This window comes from Danio rerio, chromosome 17 (assembly GCF_052040795.2).
Source record: "Danio rerio strain M-AB ecotype USA chromosome 17, GRCz13ab, whole genome shotgun sequence".
Classification (NCBI taxonomy): domain Eukaryota; kingdom Metazoa; phylum Chordata; class Actinopteri; order Cypriniformes; family Danionidae; genus Danio; species Danio rerio.
In genome coordinates, this window is record NC_141037.1 from 33785437 (window position 1) to 33813062 (window position 27626).

Below are 27626 nucleotides of genomic sequence, written 5' to 3' on the forward strand. Positions count from 1 at the left end.
ATGAATTGAATTAAAGATGAATTTATAAAATATAATAATATTTTACATTTTGTGTTATAAAAAATGAGTGGACAAAGTACAATTAAAAGATACATATAAAGAAAATAATGATAATAATAATAATAATAATAATAATAATAATAATAATAATAATAATAATAATCATCATCATCATCATAATAAAAAATACATCCAAAAGTTACAAAACAATTAGTCTATTATTTTTATTTCACGCTGCTAATGGCTTTAGGACCCTGCAGAGCACCGCTATGAAACACGTGGAGATTTCAAGCAGCGCTCTTCCAAAAAATAAAAAATAAAAATCAACACCTAAAGCACGAGACCAAAGCACGTCTGTCCACATCTATCCGTGCGCTTTTCCCTTTCCTTCACAACTCTCCTCCCGCGACTCAGGACAGTGTGAACACGGTCGAGCGCGAGACTTCACCACTGTTGGCTTTGTAAAGTTTCTCTGACTCTGACATCTCTTTGTCGGGTCTGTTCCCTCCCTCCCCTCGATCCCCTGTGGATTTAATCGTATTGCAGGAAGTCCCTCACATCCTCTCCTCCTGCGCTGTGAGCGCGCGTGTGTATTTGAGTGAGTGAGTGTGTTTTCTGTCGGTATATTATGAAGATTTGATCATAAGGAGCCGGGCATCATGAGGATCCACCGGCGCATGGAGAGCTGGTACCTCATGAACGGACTGCGCGCTTTTGTGCTGCTGGTAGTGGGACTGACAGCTGACATCTCCACTCATCACTCACCCGACGGTAAGAAACCTCATTCTACTGCTTCTTTATATATTTACTTTGAGGACTACTAATACGTTTCGTGCGACCTTTAAAGCTTATCTATCCCTAAAATGCGCTTTTATGGATTCTCAAACTATATGGTGGATCACTGAATGGTACTATTTTGGAACACTTTTGCAATAAATTGAGGCTTGAGGTTTATGCTTTAGCTGCCACATTGACAAACTGGTGTACCACAGTACAGTTCAAACAGTACTGCTAAAAAGAAAGGTTAAATATGTAAAGTAGATGACACTAAAGTGTGTAAAATGTGCAGCGCTAGGCTAGCCACACTAAATGATGATGATAATAACAATAATAGTAATAATATTATTAATAATAATGAAAAGTTATACAATTATATTTGTATAAGTTATTGCCATCTGTGTGAATATGTAAAAAAGGTAAGTTTTAAAAATGAATAATGAATTAATAAAACTAGGAGAGTTACTGATGGAGATAAATAGGAAGCTTTGTGTGTATGAGGATGAACAACAATAGCAGGAAAAGAGCAGAGATGCACATTTGTATGTGCTTTCAACCGTGGCCATTTAAACACATTGTGATATCTGATGTCTGTGTATAAAAATAGGATTAAGGGCATTTAGGGCACTGAAATGTACACATAGAGCCCTGTAAAGGAATTGGTTAGTGCCAACTGTTTAACTCTTTACTGTTTAATAATGAAATATTATTGGCATAAAAGTTTAATGGGATATTTAACAATGCAAATGATGAATAAATGCCTAATTCGTGCCAGGCTGCTCTTACCATGAAACATATTTTGTTGGAATGTGGAAGTTTAAATACCATGAGACACAATTTTTATAAGGAGATTACTTTGATGGACATTTTTAAAAAGGAATCTCAAATTATTTATCAAACAAGGAACTGAAAAATCATATTTAACTTTGAATATATTTTGTGTGAATTTTATTTATTTCTATCCTATATTTGTCTAAGTAACTTTTTATTGTAGTATGAATTTGTTTTTATCATGAAATATTTTATGTATATACATTTTGCCATGAAATAGCCATAAGTTGCTGATCTGGCAATAAATAAATACATAATTAATTAATTAATAAAAGCCATGTGTATAATTAACTATGTGAGTGATTCTGAATGCATTATCATGTCTAATTGCTTGTTTTGTATTGATGACTATATTTGAATACACTGATAATCATAAACTTTATGTTCAGTGTATATTCAGCTATATGGACAGTGCATTTGATCTAGTAATATACTTTTTTTAGTTCAGCAAGTGTGCATGTTATATTAGGTCACTGGAATTGGTTTGAAAATGGGCTTTGCTATTTAATTCAGCGCAACAGATGATTGATGTAAACTGTGTGTTGGTTAATCATCAGGTCATTTAGGGTTAATTATTGTCTTTCACCTGCCGGTTTCACCGTTTAATTCATCAGATCATATTGTTCCTGCAGCACATCTCGTATCCTCTGCTCTCTCTTTCACAAGAGCACACATGCTACTCTAAGCTGGTGTTCAGAAAGATAGTAATTACACTGAAGGCAGGATGATAATAGCATGTCTCAGAGCTTTGATTGCAGGGGACTCTCGAAACTCTCTGTTTGATCACAGCAAATGAAAATGAATGCAAACAAAAAGAACCCCTCTTATAATGTCTTTCATATGCCTTTTTTCTTGGTTAACATGCATGTATGAACGTGGTTTACCCACTGGGGGGCGCTGTCTTGAAACCATACTTTAAGGGGGCAGTACTTTGGCTTTTTGCTTAATGCTGGACACCTGTGTGCATGTGAATATGAGCCTCATATTTCCACTTGTTAGCACCTCATTCCCTGCGCTGACAAGCTCCTGAAGTTAGCAGAGCTGACATGGTTTCACAGTATCACACTTGACAGCAAAAAGTACCTACAGCCATTAAAATGCAATTTGAGAGTATCCATCCATGGCTAATTTGTTTCGTGTGCTTTGAGATTGTTTGCGTGTGCGTGTATGTGTGTTTGTAATGTCTTCATCCCTAGCTGAAATCCTCATAATCTGGCGAAGTTTGTGGAATTGCTGATCCAGAATTATGGAATTTTAATCGTGATCCCAAATATTTAGTATCTATATCCGATTTAAAGGCCACCTAATCACCCTAGTGCTTTCGCATATCTAAAATATGTCTGGATGTGTTTGTGTACAATCTATTTGCATTATAAATAGGGAATGTTATAGTGGCCGAGACATGCTGCAATTTGAGAAAACACATGCAATTACTAAAAACAGCAGCAAATGAAGAAAATATCTTAATCTGTTTGACAGCATACTTGCTCCAAATCCTCACAACTCATGCACATTAAGGCATACATGCCCTCCATTTTCACACAACACAAACAAAATGATAAAACGTGCTGCATTTTCTCGCTACACTTTCAAAAAGAACTAAACACAATGGAAATGTTTCAAGGGGACCCTTAAATGTGACGGATGCTGCTGTGCCGAGACTATTGCAGCGTCTCAATTCGCATACTATCCACCCTAAATAGTATTTCAAAAAACATACAGTATGATCCAAATCGTAGAATGTTGAAAAGAGTATGCCAAAGGTTCCCAGATGGTTTACTGTTCCCCATAAAAATTTTAGTGTAGAACCGTTCATACTCTAACTGCTGATACTGCCCACAGTACATTGTGCGTTGGACGTGAATTCAATTAGAATTGCAAACGTGGGGGAAAAGTGTAGATAAACTGCAAACATGGTGGATGCGCGAGACCAACCGTCAAGTAGAGAGGCTTCGGTAAAGATGTTTGTATGAATGTTAATTAATATCTAGCTAGCTGGAAAATATTTAAGTCGCGTTTTCTATGTTATAATTCATCTGCAACAACAATACTGAACTTATATGAAGACATGTTTGGATATTATTGTGAGTTGTGAAAAAATGCAACTTGTTTTCGAAGTTTATCTGTGTTGTGAGAAAATGCAGCGCGTTGTATTAATTTGTTTGCGTTGTGAGAAAATGCAGCGCATTTCATTTGGTTTGTGTTGTGAGAAAATGCAGCGCGTTGTATTAATTTGTTTGCGTTGTGAGAAAATGCAGCGCGTTGTATTAATTTGTTTGCGTTGTGAGAAAATGCAGCGCGTTGTATTAATTTGTTTGCGTTGTGAGAAAATGCAGCGCGTTTCATTTGGTTTGTGTTGTGAGAAAATGCAGCGCGTTGTATTAATTTGTTTGTGTTGTGAGAAAATGCAGCGTGTTTCATTTTGTTTGCGCTGTGAAAAAAATGCAGCTTGTTTCGTTTGGTTTGCGTTGTGAGAAAATGCAGCATGTTTTATTTGATTTGTGTTGTGAGAAAATGCAGCGCATTGTATTAATGTGTTGTGAGAAAATGCAGCATGTTTCATTTTGATTGTGTTGTGAGAAAATGCAGTGTGTTTTATTTTTTGTGATGTGAGAAAATGCAGCGTGTTTTATATTGTTAATGTTGTGAGAAAATGGAGCGAGTTCTATTAATTTGTGTGCGTTGTGAGAAAAGCGCGTTTTATTTTGTTTGTGTTTTATATTTGCTGGCGCGTTTTGTAATTGCATGTGTTTTTTTAAATAGAGGCATGTTAAGCTCTCTCGGCTACCATTGAATGTCGTAATCAGAACTATTTTGACATTCAAAATATTATAGTTGAGTGTAATGTTGACAAAAAATGATGCTTCAGTATTTTGTGGAGTTTGTGTAGTGATAAATACTACAAATATTGCAGCAAATGAAAACTCTCAAGGCCCCACAGCCCATGTGAAGCTGGTGTTGAAAATACATCATACTGACATCAAAATGTTATATGGCGTTGGTTCAATTTAAATTGAATGGCAAAAATTTTGCTTCCATAATCTAATTTAATATTTCACTTTTAAATTTTCACCTTATTACCAAAAACATTGCTGTCCAAACTGAGTTAAAACGATGTTACAGCTTTGTGTTCAATTCTTGATATTATTTGTTGACCTGTTGGGAACAACCTTGTGTATTGAATACAGTTAATGTTAACTGCTCTTTTTAAATGCTATGTTATTATTTGAATTACTATGTTATTATTGTTTGCATGTTATCCCCCGTGTCTCCGGCCTCCACCTCAGTCCAAAGACATGCGGTACAGGTGAATTGAATAAGCCAAATTGGCTGTAGTGTATGTATGTGAATGAGAGTGTATGAGTGTTCCCACCAAGGTTGGTATGTGGCGGGAATAGGCATGGGACGATAACCGTTTTTAAGGTATACCGCGGTTTGTAAAAGTCAAGGTTTTAATACTGCCAAAATTTTCTGTAATACCGTCTCTAAGGTACAGTGTGTGTAAGATTTTTTATTTCCTTTTTTTGTTTGTTTTTTTTGTTTTTGTTTTTGTAGAACCGTATATCCAGCAGGAAAAAATCTCCAAAAATGCCATTTTAAATTGTAAAGAAATCTGTATTTTTGAAACAAATGAAGACAGCAGAAGTCAATGATTCATTTGAATTATATAGCCTGATGTGTTTTTTCTGCTCCAAAATATCACAAATCTTCCAAAAAATAGAATATATTGTTTTCAAAGGGAAAACATTTGTTTGTTTGTTTTTTGCCCAGACGTTAAAAAAAAAGAATATATTTTAGAGCGGTGAGCACAATACAATGATACTGTGATTATAGGTTATTATATCATCATCCTTTACCTGCCTAGGCCGGAAAGGCATCCGCTGCGTAAAAAACATATGCTGGATAAGTTGGCGCTTCATTCCGCTGTAGAGACCCCTGATAAATAAAGGGACTGAGCTGAAAAGAAAATGAAAGACTAATCAGAATAGAGTTATTATGTTGTCTGTTCAATTTTTTCTGCCTTTTTTATGCATTTTGTTTATAGGACAGGGGAGAGATGACAGGAAAGATGATTACTGACAACATTGTCGCATAAACGTAACTTTTCTAAAACACTTTTAAATGAACAAAATTGAACAATATTTGCATGAAGAAAACGTGTATATTCTGATAGAGAAAAAATAACTGATAAAGTCGATAAGTAGTGGTGAATTTGTGGGAACTGTGTTGAAATCTGCCATTCCCTTCCCATGTATGTTTGTTTTTCATGTGAGAAAGTGATAGCAGAAGACACTGCGAAGTGTTTTTGGATAAAACTTTGTGTTAAAGGGTGGGATGATGTGATCAGCAAACTTTGACACAGTTTTACCGCACCCTCATCAGCTGGACCGTGTGTTTATGTGATTCTGTGATTCTGTTTAAAAGGATTCAGGTCTGTCCGAGCAGTCATGTGGATCAACTCATAGCACCCTTGATAAATCTATTCTGTTTGGGATGGGTCTGGCTTTACCTCCTGGAGACACACACTGTAAGCCAGTCATTACGCATTGTTCAGGATGACTGAAAATGACTTTTATTACACTATCCCTTATGGTCTGATGTAAAGCAGATGCGCTCATTCATGAAGGCATCTTAAAAATGAAAGTGCATCATTTGCTCACCCTTTACATGTTCCAAACCTTTACATCTTTTGTTCACACTTTAAATCGGGGGGCAATTTACACTATTAACTATTAACTTTGACTTTTGCCTCATATAATCATCTTATTTCTTGCTTATTAATAGGTAGTAAGGGGCTCTCAAATTTAGGTGTAGGGTAGGATTAAAGGATCTGAAGGGATATAGGAATAATAAGGCTTTAATCGCCCAATAATGTAGTGATATGGTAATAAGCATGTAGTTTTTGAGAATCTGAAGTATTACAGGTTTTCTTCTTCTGTTGAACACATACACTTCATATTCAATCTCCCCAGCCCAGAGGTGTCCAAACTCGGTCCTGGAGGGCCGGTGTCTTTTAGCTCCAAATTGCCTCAACATACCTGCATGGATGTTTCTAGAAAGCCTAGTAAGAGCTTGATTAGCTAGCTCAGGTGTGTCTGATTGAGGTTGAAACTAAACTTTGCTGCACACCGGCCCTCCAGGACCGAGTTTGGACACGCCTGCCATAGCCCAACCCTACCCAAAAATGTTATTAAATGTAATTTTGTAATTTAACATTTTCAAAATGCTTCATTCTGCGATTCTGTGATTCATTAGCATGTTTACCTGTCGGGACAAAAATTAAGGTCACAAGGTGAGATAAGACTGAGGTGAAACAAGTCCCCATGAGTTTGTGTGTATTGAGCTTTAAGTCCCCACCAGGATATAAAAGCAAGTACAAACACACACAGACAGTTAACACATCCATTTACCTTCATAGGTTTTTTTTTCTACCTTGAAAGTTAATAGTTAATGTCAACAAAATGTCATCTTTTGTTTTCAGCAGAAGAAAGGAACATTTATAAGTTTGAAACGAGTTGAGTAACGGTCTGTAGATGTTCTTATTTGGGTGAATATGGTAGCATAATGAGCTGTCGTGAGAGTGCTCCACCAGTTTATGTGTTTCTGAGTTTTGACATGTTGAATGGACCCCTGTTGTTCTCTGCATTGATCCAGAGCTCAACACCTCCCCAAAGACTCACACAAACATGCTCTCATTCACTGATAGGGAGAAACGCCCAGTTATTGATTGCGGCTCAGACAATAGGGATCAGTTTGTGCAGTGAGGAGCTTCAGGACTGAGCTCTTTGCTCTCATTTGTCTTTCGCTGTCATCTTGTGTGTATTTTTGTCTATAAGTGTGCAAACATGGTGTCTAAATATGGTACATAGTAAATAGACATTTAGGGTGTCTTTAAATATATATATATATATATATATATATATATATATATATATATATATATATATATATATATTTATATATAGATAGATAGATAGATAGATAGATAGATAGATAGATAGATAGATAGATAGATAGATAGATAGATAGATAGATAGATAGATAGATAGATAGATAGATAGATAGATAGATAGATCTTTCTGCGTCCATTTATCCATCCATTGTGAGTGAATATTGCATTTGTGCATATTTGAATTGAAGAATATTTTATGTAAAGTGTGCTTTAGTGCTTTAGACTCATCAATCTGTTAAATAAAAAAGACATATAGAGATTTTTTATTACATGCACATCAGTTGAGCATTTTTCAACACCTTGCATTGTACATTGCTAAATATGGTTTTTGATTTTCTAATTACTTTCAGTAATGCAAGTGTGAATAACTTATGACTAACTGAAATAAATAATTAAGCGTGAACATGTTTATGAGTGCAGACATATTGCCATATGAGCCATGTGTTGATTATTTATGAATCATTCTGGTTTTTAATATTTTATGTAACAGAATACTCATTTGTATTTGTACCTGTCACAAGACACTCATTTTCAGACACTCAAGATCTGTGAAATAAAAAATATGTTAGGATAATGAGTCTAGAATAAATTAATTCATGATTCATTTGTTATGTTAAATTACCATATGTATAAAATCATGGTTTAATAGGAATATCCATCCATCCATCTATCCTCTCTCCTTCCAATTGTGTCTTTATTAATTGTATTTTATTTAAATAGGGATATTAAACTCCATGTAATATGCAAATGTGGCTGTGAATTTAGTTGCACATTAACTTTGCACATTAAAGCATTGTTTTCAGATTTGTATACTGCATGCAACCCAGGGTCATATAATTATTATTATTTTTTTCTTATTGCTGGGATGTTTTTTTTTCCTAGGATGTAATACTGACCCTGGGGTGCATGTCATATACAGTTAAAGTCAGAATTATTAGCCCCCCTATGATTTTTTTCCCCCTTTTTTAAATGCTTCCCAAATTATGTTTAACAGAGCAAGGATATTTTCATAGTATTTCTAATAACATTTTTTCTTCTGGAGAAAGTCTTATTTGTTTTATTTTGGCTAGAAAAAAAACAGGTTTTTGGTTTTTTTTACATCCATTTTAAGGTCAATTTTTTTTTTCGATAATCTACAGAAGAAACCATCGTTATACAATAACTTGCCTAATTCCCCTAACCTAGTTAAGCCTTTAAATGTCACTTTAAGCTGTATAAAAGTGTCCTGGAAAAATATCTTGTCAAATATTATTTACTGTCATCATGGCAAAGATAAAATAAATCAGTTATTAGAAATTAGTTATTTAAACTATTATGTTTAAAAACATGTTATCAGAGGATCAACCTTATCAACCTTATCAGAGGAGCCTGATAGAAAATGCTAATTTACAAGAAAAGAGGTCTGATGGATTTAAAGGGTTTTTGCATCTGAACTCTTCATATATATATAAGGAACTCTAAATCCAGCTTCAAAATCATAATCTGTAGCTGTGCATCAACACCAGTGAGCTCGGTGAATTTAAAGTCTGTAAATCTGTTTGTAATCTGCTTTATAAATGCAAAACTGTATTGCACATGTGCTACTGCAATAAACCATTGCACAGACTGATTGTAGGCTTTATCGTTATTGTTACTATAAGTCTACTTTATCATGTGCAGAATTTTCCCAGGTATATTGCAAACAATGTCACAACTTTGCAAATGATATCGTTCAACCCTAGTGTGTGCTGCCATTCCTGCTGTTGTGTGCGCATGCATGCTCTACTATGAAAACCATAGATGCCATATATATTGATGATGTCATCTAGAATCATTTTGAAAAAAATATGTCTGAAGATGTTTCAAATTTGTCTAAATATGTTTCAACCTGAAAGTATGATTATTGACAAAGAAATACTCTGTCCTACATGAAATTCCTTTTTTTAGCACTGGTCTATAATTTACACAATAATCCAAGTCTTTAACACTGTTGACAACTCTGAATTAAGACATTTCATGATACAATTCTTCACCATTTAAAGAGAAATCATAAAATGCCACTCTTAGTTAGCCTCAACCATTTAAGCTGCCGGTCTTCCAGATTCTCTCGTTTCTTCCGCCATCAGAGAGCCTCAAAATCATAATCTGTAGCTGTGCATCAACACCAGTGAGCTCGGTGAGCATGAGAATGACAGACAGAGCGAGAGCGAAAAAGAGAGAGAGATTATAGCGAGGTCATAAACTCTATAGATTCCCTCAGCCAGTAATCTCTCTTCATTCACACCATCACACCCACATTAGCCATTTACCTACACACTCACTCTGTCTAGCTGACACACTCACTCTTAATCTCCAGTTCTCTATCGCTCTTTCCTCTTTCAATCTCCCCGCTCTCGTCCTGTTTCAGCAGCTGACTCTCAGACTGCTGATGCTGCTTTTCCTGGCTGTTAGGAGAGGACTAATATATTCAACTCATCCACTCAGGAAAGCTAAAGATGCTGCGAACAAGAAACGTTTTAACTTGTTGGCCTTGAGTTAACTTGAGTTTAAGATGCTTTGGAAATGACTGGTCAGAGGTTTCTATGAGCTGGGAAGCAATTCAGTAAGACTGAGCTTTGCTCGCTGATTGCATTGTGTACTTATTTTTGGGGGGAATTTTTTAATTTTCATAATTTCCTTCATCTTAGTCTCTTATTTATCTGGGGTCAACACAGTGGAATGAACTGCCAACTATTCTGGCATATGTTTTACGCAGCGGATTGCCTTCCACGTTTTCACTTCCACGTTACAAGTTTTAGCACTCAAGCAAAAGCTTTAGGGTCCTGTTTACACCTGGGGGCCTCATTTATTACTGTGGTGTACGCACAAATTGAGGACAGAAATATGCGTACTTCACTTCCCATGCAAAAGTTGTGATCTGTAAAAAAACTGGACTGGAGATTGTACCAACATAGGCTGATTTTGAATATGTCTCCTTATATACATTTCTGGAGATCGTGAAATATGTAGCCAGAAGTACGTGTGGCTGCATTTCATCTTTAAAGGGCAGCTATGGTGAAAAATCTACTTTTTAAGTTGTTTGGACAGACGTGTGTAGCAATAGTGTATAGACCGTCGTATTGGGGTGATATAAACACACCCAGTCTTTTTTTTTCAAATGTAACAGCATAAAAACGGTGGACCAATTGGAGCGGTTTTTAGATCGACCACAACTTGACGTAGGAGTGCGGTTCCCCCGCCCACCATGATTGATTGATAGGCATGCATTACCATATCCTAAGTTTGTTGTTTCACCTCTGCCATTTTTAGCATGCGAGTCAAAGCAATGTCAGCAAAGAAACACCCCTTCTCTATTTTTAGATGAAGGCTCATTGGGTTCGACACAATAGCCTTAATCATCTTCCTGTGAATGAGCAACAGAGATTTTACAAATAGCGACCTTTTGCTCTGAACATGCAGTGAATGCAACGTATCGAGATTCGGGCTAGTAAAAAACAGCTGATCCTCCGAGTCTTTCAGCACTCTCTCCAAAAACATTCGATTGATCTTGGCTGGCGGATCAACATTCACCACATGATAGCTCTCATTGGCACCATTGTTTGTAACTTTAGTTGGGTTTGCAAACCTGTGTACTTTTCTTCCTTAAACTTCAGCCATTTCTATTTCCCATGGTCACAGAACCTCCCTTTCACCTCAACTAGGTGTGGCTGGAAAGTGTGAGTGTGTTGCCTCGCGTATGTGTACCCTGACAAAGTTAATCCAGTGTCCGTAGTTATTAGTCTCAGTGTACAAGCTCAGAACTTTAAACTAGCACACAGTTGGTATAACTTTGTTTAGTTGCTGCAGTTTTGTTCTGTGCAGAATCACAGTGTTAAGAAGCCTTTACGACTAATTAACCATGACGAGTTAAAGCCTGGTTAATAGTGAAACCGGTAAATTATTACATCCCTATATGGTTGACGAATGCATCGTTACTTAGCCGCTGTAAAACTATACAAAGACACAAATGATTTTGTAACTACCACTCTGACACATTCTGGCACATTAGGAATATTGATTTCTCAACAGTAGTCTCTACTTGGTCTGTATCCGAGTCGTGCATGTACGGCTGAATGCTGGTGCTCACTCATTTTTCTTCTCTTTGTTTGCCTGTCTGTTGCCATACACAAAGCGGGGGAGCTCTTGGCTCCATCCCCGTTAAGTTGGGCGGGAAGTCTAAATTAATTTTCATGTGAAGCAACACACCTCTAAGACAACGAACTGTGTACGCGCCTCCAACATTACACTTTTTAACATATTATAATAAAAAAATCTGCCTTTTAAAAATCTCTTGGTTGGGTTTAGGGGAGTCAATTGGTGCTGTTGAAAACACTATTGGTTGGGTTTAAGCAAGAAGTAGGGTGGGTTGATTGGTCAGTCAGTCAGTCATTCAGTCAGTCAGTTGACAGCAGCCAAAGAGCATTTACACTGGCCTCTGGTGGATTTACAAAAACAAGAACTGCAAAAAACGTTCCTCCTGTGACTTATTTTGCACTCTCCAGAAATGTATATAGAGGTACGTTTTCAGAATGAGCCTGGGTTGGAATGTGCGCAGCTGTAAGTAAACTCTAAATTAACATATTTAACTTGAATGTTGAATCACTTTAAATCATCATATGAGCTATAATTTTTAATAAATAGATTTAAAATGTTTCTGTTGAATGTTGAAGATTTCTTTGCAAATTCTATAAATCAGACACCCTGGTAATTAAGATGAGTTTTTCTTTAAACTTATCAGAAGTAGAGTAAATAGCACTGAACACAAGTGTAAATATGGTCTGACGTTTTTAAGTCCACATTTAACCAGTTTTTGTTTACACCTAGTATGAAGATTTATTTTTGATAGTCTTATCAGAAAAGGACAATACTGCATACAAGTGTAAATAGGGTGTAAAACATTTTGAGCTTGTCCAGTGTTTTCAAGCAGCCATAAAAGACTCATACTACTCTTTTGCATGTAGCATGGGTTCATTCTTTAAGCAGTTTTTGTGTGTCAACCCGAGCACTACTGTAGCTCCAGCAGAAGTGATAAAGCTAGAACGATGAGGTATAAGCTTAAAACTGCACATGAGAAATCAGGAAGTCAGATTGCTTAGATAAATATTTTTTCCCTCCAGAATCGTGACATTATTTGAGATTTTAGATGTAAATCTGTTTTTGTTCCTAGCAATTCAGATTTTTTTCCCTCAGAGATGGAGGGTATAAACTTTCAAGGCATAGCATTCAAGGGAAAAGGATGGAAATGTAAATATCGGTTGGAAAAAAGTTGATTTAAAATGATCACATTTTAAAAAGTGGAACAGCTGCTCCTCTGTGACCAAAAACGTGGATGTAAATTTGAGCAGAGCATGTGTGAATAATCATGCCTGTCAATTTCCGAGAATTTCACAGAAAGCTTTTTTTAGACATAAAGAATACAGTAAAATTGTCCCACATTGGATTAATTTCCAAACACACGCTGTGGTTCCCACACATGTAATTAAAATTCCCACATAAAAGCTGTTAAACATCTTGGACTTTTCCTTTGTGGTCTGTTTAAAAAAAAATTATTGGCATTTGAGTGAAAAGAGAATATATCTTAAGATGCAAAAGAAAATAATGATTGAAAAGAGTTCAATAATTGTTTCCCTTTTGCCATACCTCAGATATTTGCTTGATTTCCTCTCTTTGGCCCCCAAAGCGCTTCAGCAGAACACCTATAAAGCACTCAGGCTTCATTAATTTGTGAACTGATGAATTGTTTGGCCTGCTGCTATCAGTGCTGTATTTCGTTAGAAGCCTCAATGGAATTTCATTATGTTCAATAAAGCACATCCTCACACGCATGCGCATATCCACGCACACGCATTCTCTGGGGTTTTCACGTTGACACTAGACTAATAAATCTGGTCAAGTCATCAGCTCTGGCTTCAAATAGCTTAAACGTGACATGGGCGAGAAGGGGAAAGAAAAAAAAGAAGGAAAAGCAAAGTTAGACTCTTTTAGCCCAGCCTAGTAAGCATTAAACTGCATGACCTTACAAGACATTTCACAGTCTAAGCAGAAGTCTTGGTTTTGTATAGTTATTATTGTGTGTGTATATCCTATTAATTTGACACAATTATTTTTGCATGCTGTCTAGAAAGGATGTATATGCACGTAGAGGGGCAACAATGGATGCTTTTTTCACCATCAAACTTGGATCCAGTGAGATTTTTCCATTTCCTCCCATTGGGGATTAAAAATGAAGTAATAAATAAACCAAACCAACAACCCTAAGATGAATGACAACATTACAATTTTTGTTTTGACGCAAAATGAAAAATAAATACACAAAATTTAGAGCATCTAAAATATCCGAGCTGTTCTAAATTCACTGTAAAATATTGCTTTATGGAACTAGCTATAAAAGCACAATGCATATATTAAATATTAAATAAGTATATTAATATATCTTCAGGTTGGAGGAAAATCCTTACCCCATGTAAAGAAGTTCAAGTTTTTCGGGGTTTTGTTCAGGAGTAAGGGAAGAATGGAACGTGAGATTGTCAGGTGGATTGGTGCAGCAGCAACAGTAATGTGGTTGATGTACCGGTCCGTTGTGGTAAAAAAGGAGCTGAGCGGAAAGGCAAAGCTCTCAATTTATTGATTGATCTACGTTCCTTCTCTATGGTCATGAGCTTTGGGTCATGACCGAATGGACAAGATCTCAAATACAAGCGGCCGAAATGAGTTTTTTTTCGCAGGGTGGCAGGGTGCACCCTTACAGAGGGTGAAGAGCTCTTTCACCCAGGAGGAACTTGGAGTAGAGCCGCTGCTCCTCCACATCAAGAGAAGTCAGCTAAGGTGGCTTGGGCATCTGTTTTGGATGCCTACTGGACGCCTACCTAGGGAGGTGTTCCACACATGTCCCACCGAGAGAAGGCCTCAGGGAAGACCCCAAACATGCTGGAGGGACTATGTCTCTCTTCTGGCCTGGGAACGCCTTGGGATCCCCCTGGAGGAGCTGGAGGAAGTGTCTAGGGAGAGGAAAGTCTGAAGTTCTCTCCAAAGACTGCTGCCCCCATGACCCAGCTCCGGATAAGCCTACGAAAATGAGATGAGATGAGATGAGATGAGAATGTTACATTTGAAAGGAAATAACAGTCTCAAACTGAAGTTTCAGACCAGACCAAAACCATTTAATTTAATTCCATTTTCTGCAATAAACATGTAGTGATTTTAATACTATTACTACTACTACTGCTACTACTACTACTACTACTACTACTACTACTACTACTACTAATAATAATAATAATAGGAAAAATAATAATAATAAAAATTCCTTTTATATATAAATGGCACCTCTGTGGACACCCAAGGTCTCCATACAACAAGCATCAACAAACAATCAAGAACAAATTATTAAACAATTAATAAAACGTTGCCAAACAAAATTTTAAATACATGAGAGGAGCACAAACAAAATAAGTAAGTATAAAATAACAAGATTGTCAAAGGAAAGCCTGCTTAAAAACAATGCTCTTGAGGCAAGATTTAAAAGTGTGAAGTCTATCATTGCTCCTAAGGTCCAGGGGAAGCGAGTTCCTTGGCAGAGGAGCCGTGGAGCTAAAAGATCTGGCTTCTATTGTGCTTAATTGAGTGCAAGGTGGCACCAGAAAGAAAGAGTTGGCTGGTCTAAGAGTGTGAGAAGGGGTGTAAATATGGAGAAGTTCTGTGAGATATTAAGTAGCAAGACTGTGAAGTGCCCTGAAAGTGAGAAATAATATTTAAAAATCGATGCCATACTTAACCAGAAGCCAGTGAAGCTGATAAAGAAGTGGTGTGACATGCTCGTGAGATCCTAGACATGACACGAGCTTTAACACTTTGAACCAGTTGGAGTTTATGGAAAAGTTTAGAAGGAAGCCCATTGAGAAGTACATTATAGTAGTCAAGACGTGAAGTAACTAATGCATGGATGAGGATTGCTGTGTTATTGGTTGCGAGAGAAAGGCAGAGAAGAGTAATATTACACGGTGTAAATATGCTGTAGGCATAATATTATTGATGTGACCTTCAAACGAAAGTGTGCTATCCAAAATGACACCCAAGCTCTTATTTTAAAAAAACTATTTAGACCATTTCTTATTTATTAAATTGATTTATATCGTTGTCATAAAATAACTGAATGCTGTCCTGAGATAAATTTATTAAGCTTTATGTATTTTATATTGAGCGTATTTGTTTTATAGTTTGCATTGTTTTGTGCAGTATTTAGGATCAAAATCTACAATAACGTAGAATATTTTGTCTGTATGTTTTGTTTTAGTTTATTTCACATGGACTTGAATAGTTAATCATGATGTCTTTCACTTTAAATCCATTAGTCCACTTATATGTGCAAAGACCAGTTTTGTGCAAACCCTTTTCCTCAATTGAATCCTTCTTAGACAAAAAGAGCAGAAGAAGAGGGGCGGGTGAAGGATAATGACAGACAGGAAATTGGGTCTGGGTAAAGGAAGTGCGGGGGTTTCTGCATATGTGTGCCTCTGCGCTGTAAATTACAGCCAAAATGACAGGATGTGCCCATAAACACATATTGAAACGTGACCGATAGCTTCTCAGCAGGGGGAAAAGACATTTTTAGAGTGTAGTGGCACTTCCTGTCTGCCTCAGAAAGCTGAATCGTGGGTAATAATGGGTGTCTGAGAAACCAGAAGCGAAGAGCTATGAGCTTATACAGTGCCCTGCAGACCGGGTGTGTGATATTATTATGATCTGGCAAGGCTCACGTCAAGCATATAAGTTGTCTTTTTATGGCTAAATATGGCATATAGTGGACATAATTTGTGCTTTTGTGTCACATGGCAATGATATGGTGATCATATCCTTTTGTTTTAGGATTTGAGATTCAGACTCTCCTTTGGGTCTGAATTTTACTGAAGTTGATTTGGTATAGTTGTGGGACTGAATGGTAATCTGGTACAGTATAAAGTCTTGGATTTTGACCAGTTGCCAAAAATGCTTTTTAAAGATGGCATTTATATAAAATAGTTATTCTTTTAAAAGTCGTTCCCAGGTTTTGTTTAACAGAGACAAGATTTTTTTAACAATATTTTTAACATAATATTATTTAATTAATATAAAATGAATGAAAACGAATTAGTAATAACTAATTCTTTTTTTCTTTGCAATTTTGCTTGTACATTATATTATTTCTATTTTTTTTGCAAAATAGTAATAACCTACTGAAAGGGCAGTTCATTCATTCAGTCCTTTTACTTACTATTTTATGTGGGAATTCAACAATTCACTTATAGCGCATGTCTTTGGAGTGTGGGGGAAAACCGGAGCACCCGGAGGAAACCCACATGAACACTGGGAGAACATGCAAACTCCATGAAGAAATGCCAAGTGCAGTTTAAAGGCTTAATTATGTTAACTAGGCAGGTTAGGTTAACTATGCGAATCGTTAGATAGCACTGGTTTGTTCTGTACTCAAAGGGAATTTTTTATTAACTGAACTTAATAATATTGACATAAAAGTTTGTTTTATAATAACTAAAATCTTTTATTCCTGCCACAATGCAACAAATAAGATTTTCGTCAGATGAAAATACTTTGAAAATGTCCTTGCTCTTTTACACATGATTTGGGAAATATTATCCAAATAATAATAATTTCATAGGAGGACAAATAATTTAGCAGTAATTTCCTAATAATTTCAGCTACGGTGTAACAGATCACAAATGTAGAAATTTAACATTATAATTTGTACAACCCATATTTATTTAGAGTCTCATTTTCAATAAATGATTCAGATATTCATTTATAAAACTTCTTGTTTCATTGCTAGATGTAAAATTTTTTAAGAATTATTCAGTAATATATTTTTGATGGATGGGTGTTGCCTCCTATTGGTTAAATATTAAGTTAAATGCATATGACTGTAATTTTAATATTTACCATAAACATCAGTGGTTTTATTTGAACTATAAATTCTTTCCAGTACTTCTGCATTATTTGAATGTTTGTAACTTCATAACTAACTCAAAGATTGAAGATTGAATCCCTTTTTTGATTTTTGCATTTTTCAAACACAGATTTGAATGCAGCGATTCGAAGGTCTAATAAACATATGCAAATCACCATCATTTATCATGTATGTTGCGTGGGTGTTGAGATCCCAATCTTTTAATGATAATTCGTCAAAGTCAGCTTTGTCAATTCAGCCACATGTACAGGACATATAGAGAATCAAAATTACGTTACTCTCCTAGGTGACCCTAGGTGCCTAACATATAATATTAATTTGAAAAAAGTACAGTTTTAAGAAAAATTAAATTTACAATATATACAATTGTACATAAAATGTGGTTGTGCAGCTTACACTAAATGCATAAGGCAGGCTAAGCAAGTGACAGAAAACACCTTTAATAACCTATGAAAGCCACCACATCCCAAATAACCCACCACAACTTTTCCATTATAATTATATTTTACAGAAAAGCCAAACATTTTTTCATACATGTGATAAGAATGACACCAGAGGCGAACTCTCTGTGATCGTTACAAATTTTGGATTAATCTACAAGTAAAAAAACATTAATGCACGGATCACGTGTGTTTCGAACCGTGGATTGTGATCCGTAAGAATCATGGATCAACAGTGATCTGTTTACACCCCTAATATATATTCATTCATTCATTCATTCATTCACTCATTCATTTTCTTTTCTGCTTAATCCCTTTATTATTAACCAGTGGTCACCACTGCGGAATGAACCCCCAACTTATCCAGCACATGTTTTACACAGCGGATGCCCTTCCAGCCACAACCCAACATAAACGTAATTGTTTATTTGTGAAGTCAAAAGGTCAAAAACAAGACAAAAGTGTTTGGTTTGGAAATTCTATGCCCCAATTTGATGCTAATTATAATCAACTTCCAGTTTATAAATATAGAAAATGTAAAATGAATTGTACTACTTCCTTTTTTTAGATGAATAACTTTCCATCTCGATGTATGAATGTGAGTCAGTGAGCCACAGTGAGCAAGAGAAAGGAAAAACAAGGGTTTACGGCCCTTCGAGAGATGAGAAAATACGTGTTGTGCTGTCACTTTGCGGCTTCTGCCACTCTTAACACTCTTTTTTTCTGTGCGTCTCTCTCTCTCTTTCTCTCTCTTACACTCCCTCGTCTCTCTCTCTCTCTCTCTCTCGCTCTCTCTCTCTGTCTATGTCTGTCGCCCTCATTCATAATGGATGCAGAAGTGTTGAGGTTCAGCTGAGGTTGGAGCGTTTGTCCCTGTGGGGCCTCGATGCTTTCACTGAAGGGAAAGAAAAGAGAAGTCTTTTGATTTCGTCTGATGACGCAACTAATCTCATGAAATACAAAAGCAAGTCAAGTCATGTTTATCGTTCTTTTCATTACATGTTAGTGTGAGAAATGAAAGAGAACAAAACAGAAACATTTTTAGCAGTGACCTCAACTGAGCATGGACTTTCTGTAGTTTATAGCAACACTGAGGTCAATTTTTGACATGCTCTTTACATACTCGGTTCTTCAGTTTAAAATGAGTTTTTTTTAATAGCGCTTGAGTCATGGCATCAAATTGTACCTCTGATTTTTTTCTCCAATATTTTTGTTTATTCTTTTATTGTTCATTATTGTTTACACATGAAAGTGAATATTTTATCAGCCATATACTTCTGGGTGCCGCCATGTTTATTGTTTATCATTGGTTTAATTTTGAAATATTGAAATTAAAGCCACAAATTGTGATCCATTTCTAAGAATGACATTGAGAATTCAGATATTTCTGTTTGAATGGAATGCAGTAATCAACTTAAATTGTTCCTTATGCAGAAAGTAATTTAAAAAGCAGAATATTTGTTCATTCATGTATGTATGTATGTATGTATGTATGTATGTATGTATGTATGTATGTACAGTTGAAGTCAGAATTAATAGCCCGTTTCGATTTTTTAAATTTATTTATTTAAAATTTTTTTTTATATATTTTCCAAATGATGTTTAACAGAGCAAGGACATTTTCACAGTATGTCTGATAATATTTTTTTCCTCTGGAGAAAGTCTTATTTGTTCTATTTCGGCTAGAATAAAAGCAGCTTTGAATTTTTTATGAACCATTTCAGGGACAAAATTATTAGCCTCTTTAAATTATATTTTTTTCTTGATAGTCTACAGAATAAACCACTGTTATACAATAACTTGCCTAATTCCCCTAACCTGCCTAGTTAACCTAATTAACCTAGTTAAGCCTTTAAATGTCACTTTAAGCTGTATAGAAGTGTCTTGAAAAATATCTAGTCAAATATTATTTACAGTCATCATGGTAAAGATAAAATGAATCAGTTATTGAGAATGAGTTATTAAAATTATTATGTTTAGAAATGTGTGGATACACTTTGAAACATTGGATTTTTAAATGGGGTATAGGAACATGGGGTATATGACTTTTAATTTCAGCTTAAGTCTATTTAATTAAATGTATTGTATTGAACCTTATGAAATTGTAAATAGTCACATTAAGCTTTCGCCGAAAGTTTATTATTGGCTAAAAAACACTAGCTGTGCATATTCCCCATTGGCATATGAGATTTTAAAATGACGTGCATTACATGCTACTAATCTGCCTCCATAGTGTTTGCTTGGGTTTTGGACATTAGGATTAGGGTTAGTCTGATCACATACTCAAAGTGTAGCCTAATCTGAGGCTTGTTGCAACTGGCTTTTTTATCCCACAAAAAATCCTAAATTTAGGGGTGTTATTATGATTACAAATAATCAAAGCATTGCCAATCACAAGCTCTTGATCTTGAACTTAATGATTATCGCAGGCTTATCATAAAGAATCAGGGATAAAGCAACAATGGAATGCTCAGCAATTGAGTTTTGCTTATTTTTTTCCCCTCTAAAAATCTCCAAAGTGCACCTTTAAACAAGGAACTCATAAATTGCAAATCCGCCATCCTAAAGCCCCATTAGAAATCCAGAGGGAACCTATATACTAATTCCCTTCCAGGTTTCAGGGCTACAAATTCTGAGTTAATGGCCTTTATCTCAGCATCTGTTTATGCTGGTCCTAATTTACTGCAGCACTGCTTACTTGCTGCTGTCTTCAGCTTACAACTTCACTTTAACTGTTGCTCATTTGAACACCCTGCCACACACGCACACACACACAAACACACAGTTGCAGCACTTATTGTGTCTCTGGTACCCACCGCAACACTAATGGGAGTTTTTTTGTCGCTTGTCGCAGAGAGGCAACTAAGAAGTGTACTCAACAAACTGGAACACTACCACACCATGGTACCACTACTGCTGGAAGGAACAGAGCAGCGACCAATCAGCTGGCTCCGCTCCAGGGTAAGAAAGAGCATTGCTGCAGCATATTTCTAATTTTTCTTTAACCCATACATAATTCATTTGCTCTTCCATCATGATTAGGGTGACCATTACTTCAATAGCAGGATACAGTAGCATGCAGTTTTCACAGTTAAGCCAGGATAACTGAAAACTGGTCAGTTTCTTCCACTTTATCTTTTAAATAGATTTTCTAGGGTTTTTAAATTGTAATGTGGGCAATTTGTTTTATCTTTATTGATTATATTTGCCATCTTTTGGTGTTAAAGGACTAAAGCATTGGTTCCAATAAAAACTACATATACCAGTGGTTCTCAAACTTTTTCCTCAAGTACCACCATAATGATGAAATAAATAAATAAAGGCTATATATATGAATATGAATATGTTGCATGTACACATGACAAAATTTGTATATCTTTGAAATCTAAATATTAACTTGTATTTTAAAATAAATGATTTGGAATTACATATTCAAATTAGAAATTAGATCCGCTTCCTTTGCGTCCTTGACAGTATGTGTCAGAAAAGTGAGTGATTTCATGCATAAATACACTGCTTGACCAATTCATACGTGATTTTTCCTTTCATATGTGCATAATTTCCATGATTTGATATCCTATTTTAAGTGGACCGTGGAGTTTGTGTTAACCGCACACAGAGACTAACTTTAATTAGGCTATATTCCCGTTTTAAGCTTCAAGCAGGGCAAAGTTGCTTGAGTCTATGTTCTGTGTCCCACGGCATTTGAATCACATCCAGAAAAATTAGCCTAAATCTGAGGTAACGAATTAATCGAAAGCCACGCTGCTTTACAAAACAAATAACTTTTATATATCGAAAACACGCATTATTTTACACAACTTCGAACACACATTTCAAGAGTTCACACTTAGCTGATGATTGATTTATAAAGCTTGTTTGGCATGCTGTCCCAGCAGAGAACCCTGATCTCATAAGATCCTTGAGCCTGTCTCTCCCTCCTGTTTGCTGGGCAAGAGGAAAGTTTGAGCTCAGGTAGATCTCGAGAACTCCCCTGCTGTAGTAGCTGAACAGATGGTGATTACTCTTAAGAGATAACTATTTACTAGGTGCATATCAAAGGTGTCGATTTAGATTAGTCAATTAACTTAAATTGCATATTTTTTAGATGGTAGGAGGAAATCTGTGAATCCGGGGGAGACCCATGTGAGCACAGAAGAACGGGTAATCGTCGGCTGGCTTGGTAAGGATTAGAACCAGTGACGTTCTTGCTGTGAGGCAACGGTGCTAACCACTGGGCCACCGTGCCACACATCTAGGAAAGGAGGAGGAGTAGGGGTGGAAGGGGGATTCTTCAAAACAAAGATGGCTGTTATATGGAACTTAGAGTATTTATAGTGGCTTAGGAATTGTCTGATTGGTGAATCATAAATTGGATGATGGAACTGCTGTACTAAACATTCTAGGCACATTGATGTGATCAGAACAGCTCTTGCTGACCACATCAGTGTACTCGTTTCGTTTGCATCAAAGGGTTAAATGTGTGTTTTTTTTTTATTTTTTTATTATAATTCAGTAATTCTCCACGTCCCACTAGAAGTACCACAGTTTGAGAACCACTGACATATACAATATCAGCAAAATGTAAAAATGACACAGAAGCTGCATCTGAAGTAGAATTTTTATCCATTTATAGTAGACCAACCTTTTTAATGTGGCCTATAGATGCCATGAATGCATTAACAGTAAAATACTGTCACAATTAACTTATGATGATTAAGGTTTGCATATATTATATTGCATATACAGTAGAACTATGGCAAAAAAAAAAAAAAAAACTTAAAGGGCAGGTATTTTAACCCTTTAAGATTTAAGATATGTCCTTTGTGTCTCTAGAATGCATCTGTAAAGTTTCAGCTCAAAACACCCATCAGATTATTTATTATACCTTTCAGAAGTTTGTGCATTTTTAGTTCTGAGTATCTTGTAGCTGTTTTTGTTGCCTGTGCCTTTAATGCTAGTTCTCCCCACCCACCGTTCCCACGTGCCTGTCAGAGTGTTCCTCAGGCCCTGTTTACACTAATATGTTTTAGTTTTAAAACGCATAAGTTTTGCTACGGTTACGACTTCCGTCCACACTACGCTGGAGTTTTTGAGCACTCAAACCTGAGCTTTTTAAAAACACTGAAGAGGTTGTTTTTGATTTAAAACGCTGCTGCTCCATGTTAGTGTGGATGGTGGATAACAGAGACATCTGAAAATGGAGGCGTGGCTGCAGACATTTGCCTTTCTGATTGGATCTTTTTTTACTCAAAATTAGGTAGCCTAAACAAGTTCAGTCTTGCATCCTCTCCTTGTGGGTTCGTACTTTACAAGTTTGATATGGAAAACAAACTGGCGAGGACACATCAGGTAAATCTTCAAAGGGAACAGTGTACTTTATAACCTCATTCACATCACCCTGACTATGTTGTTATTATATCTTAATAAATAAAATAAAGACATAATATAAGGAACTGCCTATTTTCATCAGTAACTTAACAGACAGCAGAAATGTTGAGGCGTCGTGTAGCTAAATTTCTATATGAATGCCACTGTATGCACATTTAGAACAAAACAGAGCCTATAACATAACTGTATAGGTTATGTCCGTGATGAACAGTCCGATGTGCACAGCTCTCATCGCTGCAGTTGAATTAAGAGTTGTATTAAGAATTGTATTAAACAGTTGTATTAAGTAGTAAATGATACATTTCATTAGTGACTCATTGATCCATTCAAAGATGTTGACTCATTCAGGAATCTTTTTGGAGCAGCAACACAATTGATTTGAAAACTGTAAAAATAGGCTTTAAATCAACAGGTTGCTGCAAGTCTTAATTATTACGTTGAAAAACATTAACTGATTTGCTTGGAATTGCTGATTCATAAAGAAACAAAACAAGTTTCTGTTTTTATGAATGGCTTATTGGAATTGCTGACTCAACCAATCAATTTAGAAACACTGAATGGTTCAGGAACCAACCCACTATTAATCAGGCATGCAGTGGTTCATGAAATAGAAAAGAGCCCATATTGACAGTATTGTGTGTACAGTAAATACAGTATGTACTACAGCTATAGATAGAATAAGGGATCTTCTTAAAGAAAGGACAAATGTATGTTCGATTTAAGTGGATAGACATAGCATTTCCAAACCAGACTGTCTGACATAAAACCAGACGAATTACCACACTAGTCATGAAGTATCATTGTCTGTTTATTTATATTTTTTATGTAATTTTTTTCTTTTTTTTTCAAATAGCCTTGAGTTGTGCACACTACTTCAAATGAATAACAAATTGAGTCCAGTGCAAGTTCACTTCAGTTCGAAATGGTATAACATTAGACTACAGTACAAATTAGTTCACAATGTATGACTCCCATAGTCAGTATCATTATTGAGCCACAGCCTTTTAGCTCTAAAAGGGTCATTTGTGAAAATGAGTGAAAGGCCTGACTGCCAAACGGCACCAGAGGCACAGAAGCTGAGTGATGAGGTGATGAATCTTGAAAACTGTTTTGGAGTACATTAGATTAGATTAACTGCCTCAAGCCTTGGCGACATTGTCACAAAAAGTCACGAGGCCTTCGTCATTAAGACTTAATTGATTCCAGTCTCCGCACCAAGTTACTTGAGCTCCAGTGAATATAACAGTCAAGCGTCTTCAGTAGCTCAGAGCGATGTCTGACTTTAGCACATGGCACTTGGAAGCCATTTCATCTGCCATTTTGCAGTGAATTCACTTGTGCTTGGAGGTTTAGGCATCGGAAACTTGAGGCATAACTGTCTGAAACGTTGTGAATATCTTGAATGCATTGTTAGGAAAAAGTTTTGTATGTCATGAAAATGCAGTGTTAGCAAATGGTTGGCTTTGCTTTCAGACGTGATTGCGATTAAACATTTGCAGGTGGAGACAGGGTTGTGGTGAGGGTACTGTGTTTCAGGCAGGAAATTCCTCTCAGAATAAAGGACATGTCTGCTTGCGCCACGAGTGGCCCGACTGATGGCCCAGAGCCATATCACTCCAGCTGGAGTAATAGAGGGAGATATGCTCTCTCAGCTGTTTAATAAGAAAAATAGACAGCCATTCTGTTATAATGAAGGGAAAGTTGAAGAGTTATTGAGATTTATGACATGAATGGAGCGCATGAAGGGAAGCAACTTTGGTTTGCTTGGTTATCCATAGAGCTTTTTTAGGTCTTGTTAAAAATAGTTCCACTGTACTATATGATATTGTGCATTATGGCTTTAGAGGAACAGTTACTTGTACATTAAATTACCTTATATGTTTTTTTCCCAACACAGGCTCATTGGAAATATACAGTTTGCTTCAACCTACAGTTTTGTTTTTTAATGACAGTTTCTAGGCAAAATAAATGCTACGGGCAGTACTATGCCAACAACTCTAGCTCCTTTTCACACTAATGATAGTTACAGGGACATACTATTGACAATGTTTTTGTGTAATTCTTTCCATGGCACCAAATAAAAAGCAAAAATCTATCTATTTCCATACGGACAACTGTTGTGACATGGTCAGTTTGATCAGTACCTCACTTCGCATGGTGTTGTAATTATGATGCTGAGCACTCGGATTCGAGTCCAGTAAATCACAAAAGGAGTTAAAGCAATGCAAAATAAAGGTAAAGTTATGTGGTCGCAAACCGTTTTTGCCTCTACTAGATCTGATCTTAAAACTAAGCATTTTCAGTAAATATCATCTTTCTTATTACTAACATTGTGGAAAAATAGAGAATATAATATTGAAATATATGTACACTGTAACGTGGAGACTGACACGGAGGGATCCATTATGCAGTATTTATTAATCAAGCTCACATTCACACACACAATATGCACTAACGTGCAAACACACAACAGCAACAGTCTATGGTGGATAAAGACTGGCGATGAACAGACACAGATAGTTTTACCAGGCATAGATCGAGGGCAGGCTGCAAGTATCAGAGTCCGTGTATCAGGCGTGGGTCGTGGGCAGGCAGCGAGTATCAGAGTCCGTATATAAGGCGTGGGTCGTGGGCAGGCAGAAGGCGAAGCAGAGTCAGAAACAGGCTGGAGTAATACACGAGGAATCAGGCAGGAATAACGCTCAGAAATGCTGGCCGGGGCTAAACAAGACTTCGCACTGACTGAGCGTTTGGAGCTGGCTTATAAAGGGTACGTGGGTCGTTAGTTTGATTCAGAACAGGTGTGAGCACAATTAACGTGGATGGATGATGTAATGTTAGAAGTCCGGAGATGGCGGCCTCTGCTGGTCAGCGAGGGGAATGACTGGGACCGAGTCGGTGACAGAGCCCCCCCCCCCCAACGAACGGCTCCTGAAGTGAAAAGAGTCTCGACGCCGGGGTCTTCCACGGGGGCGAGGGGCCGGCATATCCGGGTGCTGTAAGTGGAACTCATCCAGTAGTGTTGAGTCAAGAATGTCCTTACGGTTGATCCATGATCTTTCCTCCGGGCCGTACCCCTCCCAGTCGATGAGGTATTGAAGTTGACCACCCCGGCGTCTGGATCTCAGGATCTCGTGGATCTGATAGGCTTCCTCTCCATCGATCATGAGAGGCGGGGGACCCTGTTCACCGGCTGCCACCTCCCTATCCGCCTCGGCTGGACCAACAGCAGGCTTGAGCAGGGAAACATGGAAAGTAGGAGAAATGCGATAATGGTTAGGGAATGTCAGTCGAAAGGAAACAGGTGATATCTGACGTTCAATTTGGAACAGACCCACGTACCTGGGACTGAGCTTCTTACAGGGAAGTTTCAAGCGAATGTCTCGTGCGGAAAGCCATACCCACTGTCCTGGGGAATACGTGGGACCAGGACGACGAGACGGTCGGCTTGTTCCTTGAATCTTCTGTCCTTATATCTTTATTTTTTCAGTGCTACAGCTTAGCACCTGAAATGTAATACCTGAAATTTATAAATTTATACCTGAAAAAGTCATAAAATAATGATAAAACCAAATTAATAAAAATTTATTCTATAATTTATTAAACCTCTAAAAAGTGGGGATCACGCTGAAGGAAAGGGAACACACGGGACACATGAGAGTCCATAAAAACCTCCTGTAACACACCAAAAAGTTGCTAGATTTGTTGCTTTTAAAAATTTGTCGCTAAGGGGGTTTGAATAGTCACTAAATATAGCAACAAAGTCACTAATTTGTCAACTCTGCGTCTTCCTCCTTTTTTTGCCCTTGGCTGATCACATAAGGAGGAGATTGAGGCACACTTTGACAGACACGTGCAAGGCTGGTGGAGAGAACTGGGATTAAAGGCACAGGCCACAAAAACAGCTTCATTGTGTTCAAAGCAGAAAGTTCTAATGTTCTAAAAGATATAATAAATAACCTGATGGTTGTTTTTAGCTAAAACCATCAGACACATTCTGGAGACACAAAAGACTCTTCTCAAATCTTAATAGGTGCCCTTTAATAATGGTAAACCAGCCTGGGTAGAGGTCAGAAATGTTTATCAGGAATTTATGATTTCAAAATGTGTATGTATATGCAGCTCAGTTTATATTCCACAGATCTTTAATTGATTGGAGTGAATGAGGGTTCGGTGTGCATGAACACATCAGCCTTGGCCCTGTGCATAGTGTTCGACACATTACTATTTGCAAAGTGACACTTGGAAGGTTTTCCTC

At 36.8% G+C, this 27626-nt stretch overlaps 1 protein-coding gene across 12 annotated transcripts in view; it reads left to right on the top strand.

The window, feature by feature from the left end:
- The first annotated feature begins 558 nt into the window (after positions 1-558).
- adam12b (ADAM metallopeptidase domain 12b) overlaps positions 559-27626 on the top strand; it is a 166797-nt gene continuing 139729 nt past the window's right edge. For 6 of the 12 annotated variants that reach the window (XM_087290706.1, XM_087290708.1, XM_087290707.1 and 3 more), the window contains exons 1-3: positions 559-771; positions 20832-20938; positions 21020-21092. Coding sequence is in view for 6 of the 12 variants with exons in the window: in XM_087290700.1 (XP_087146826.1) it covers positions 660-771; positions 20832-20938 (219 nt within the window). In the remaining 6 variants the exon portion in view is untranslated. The remainder of the gene's footprint in view (positions 772-20831; positions 20939-21019; positions 21093-27626) is intronic. The other 6 variants (XM_087290700.1, XM_087290702.1, XM_087290701.1 and 3 more) reach the window with 1 other exon arrangement.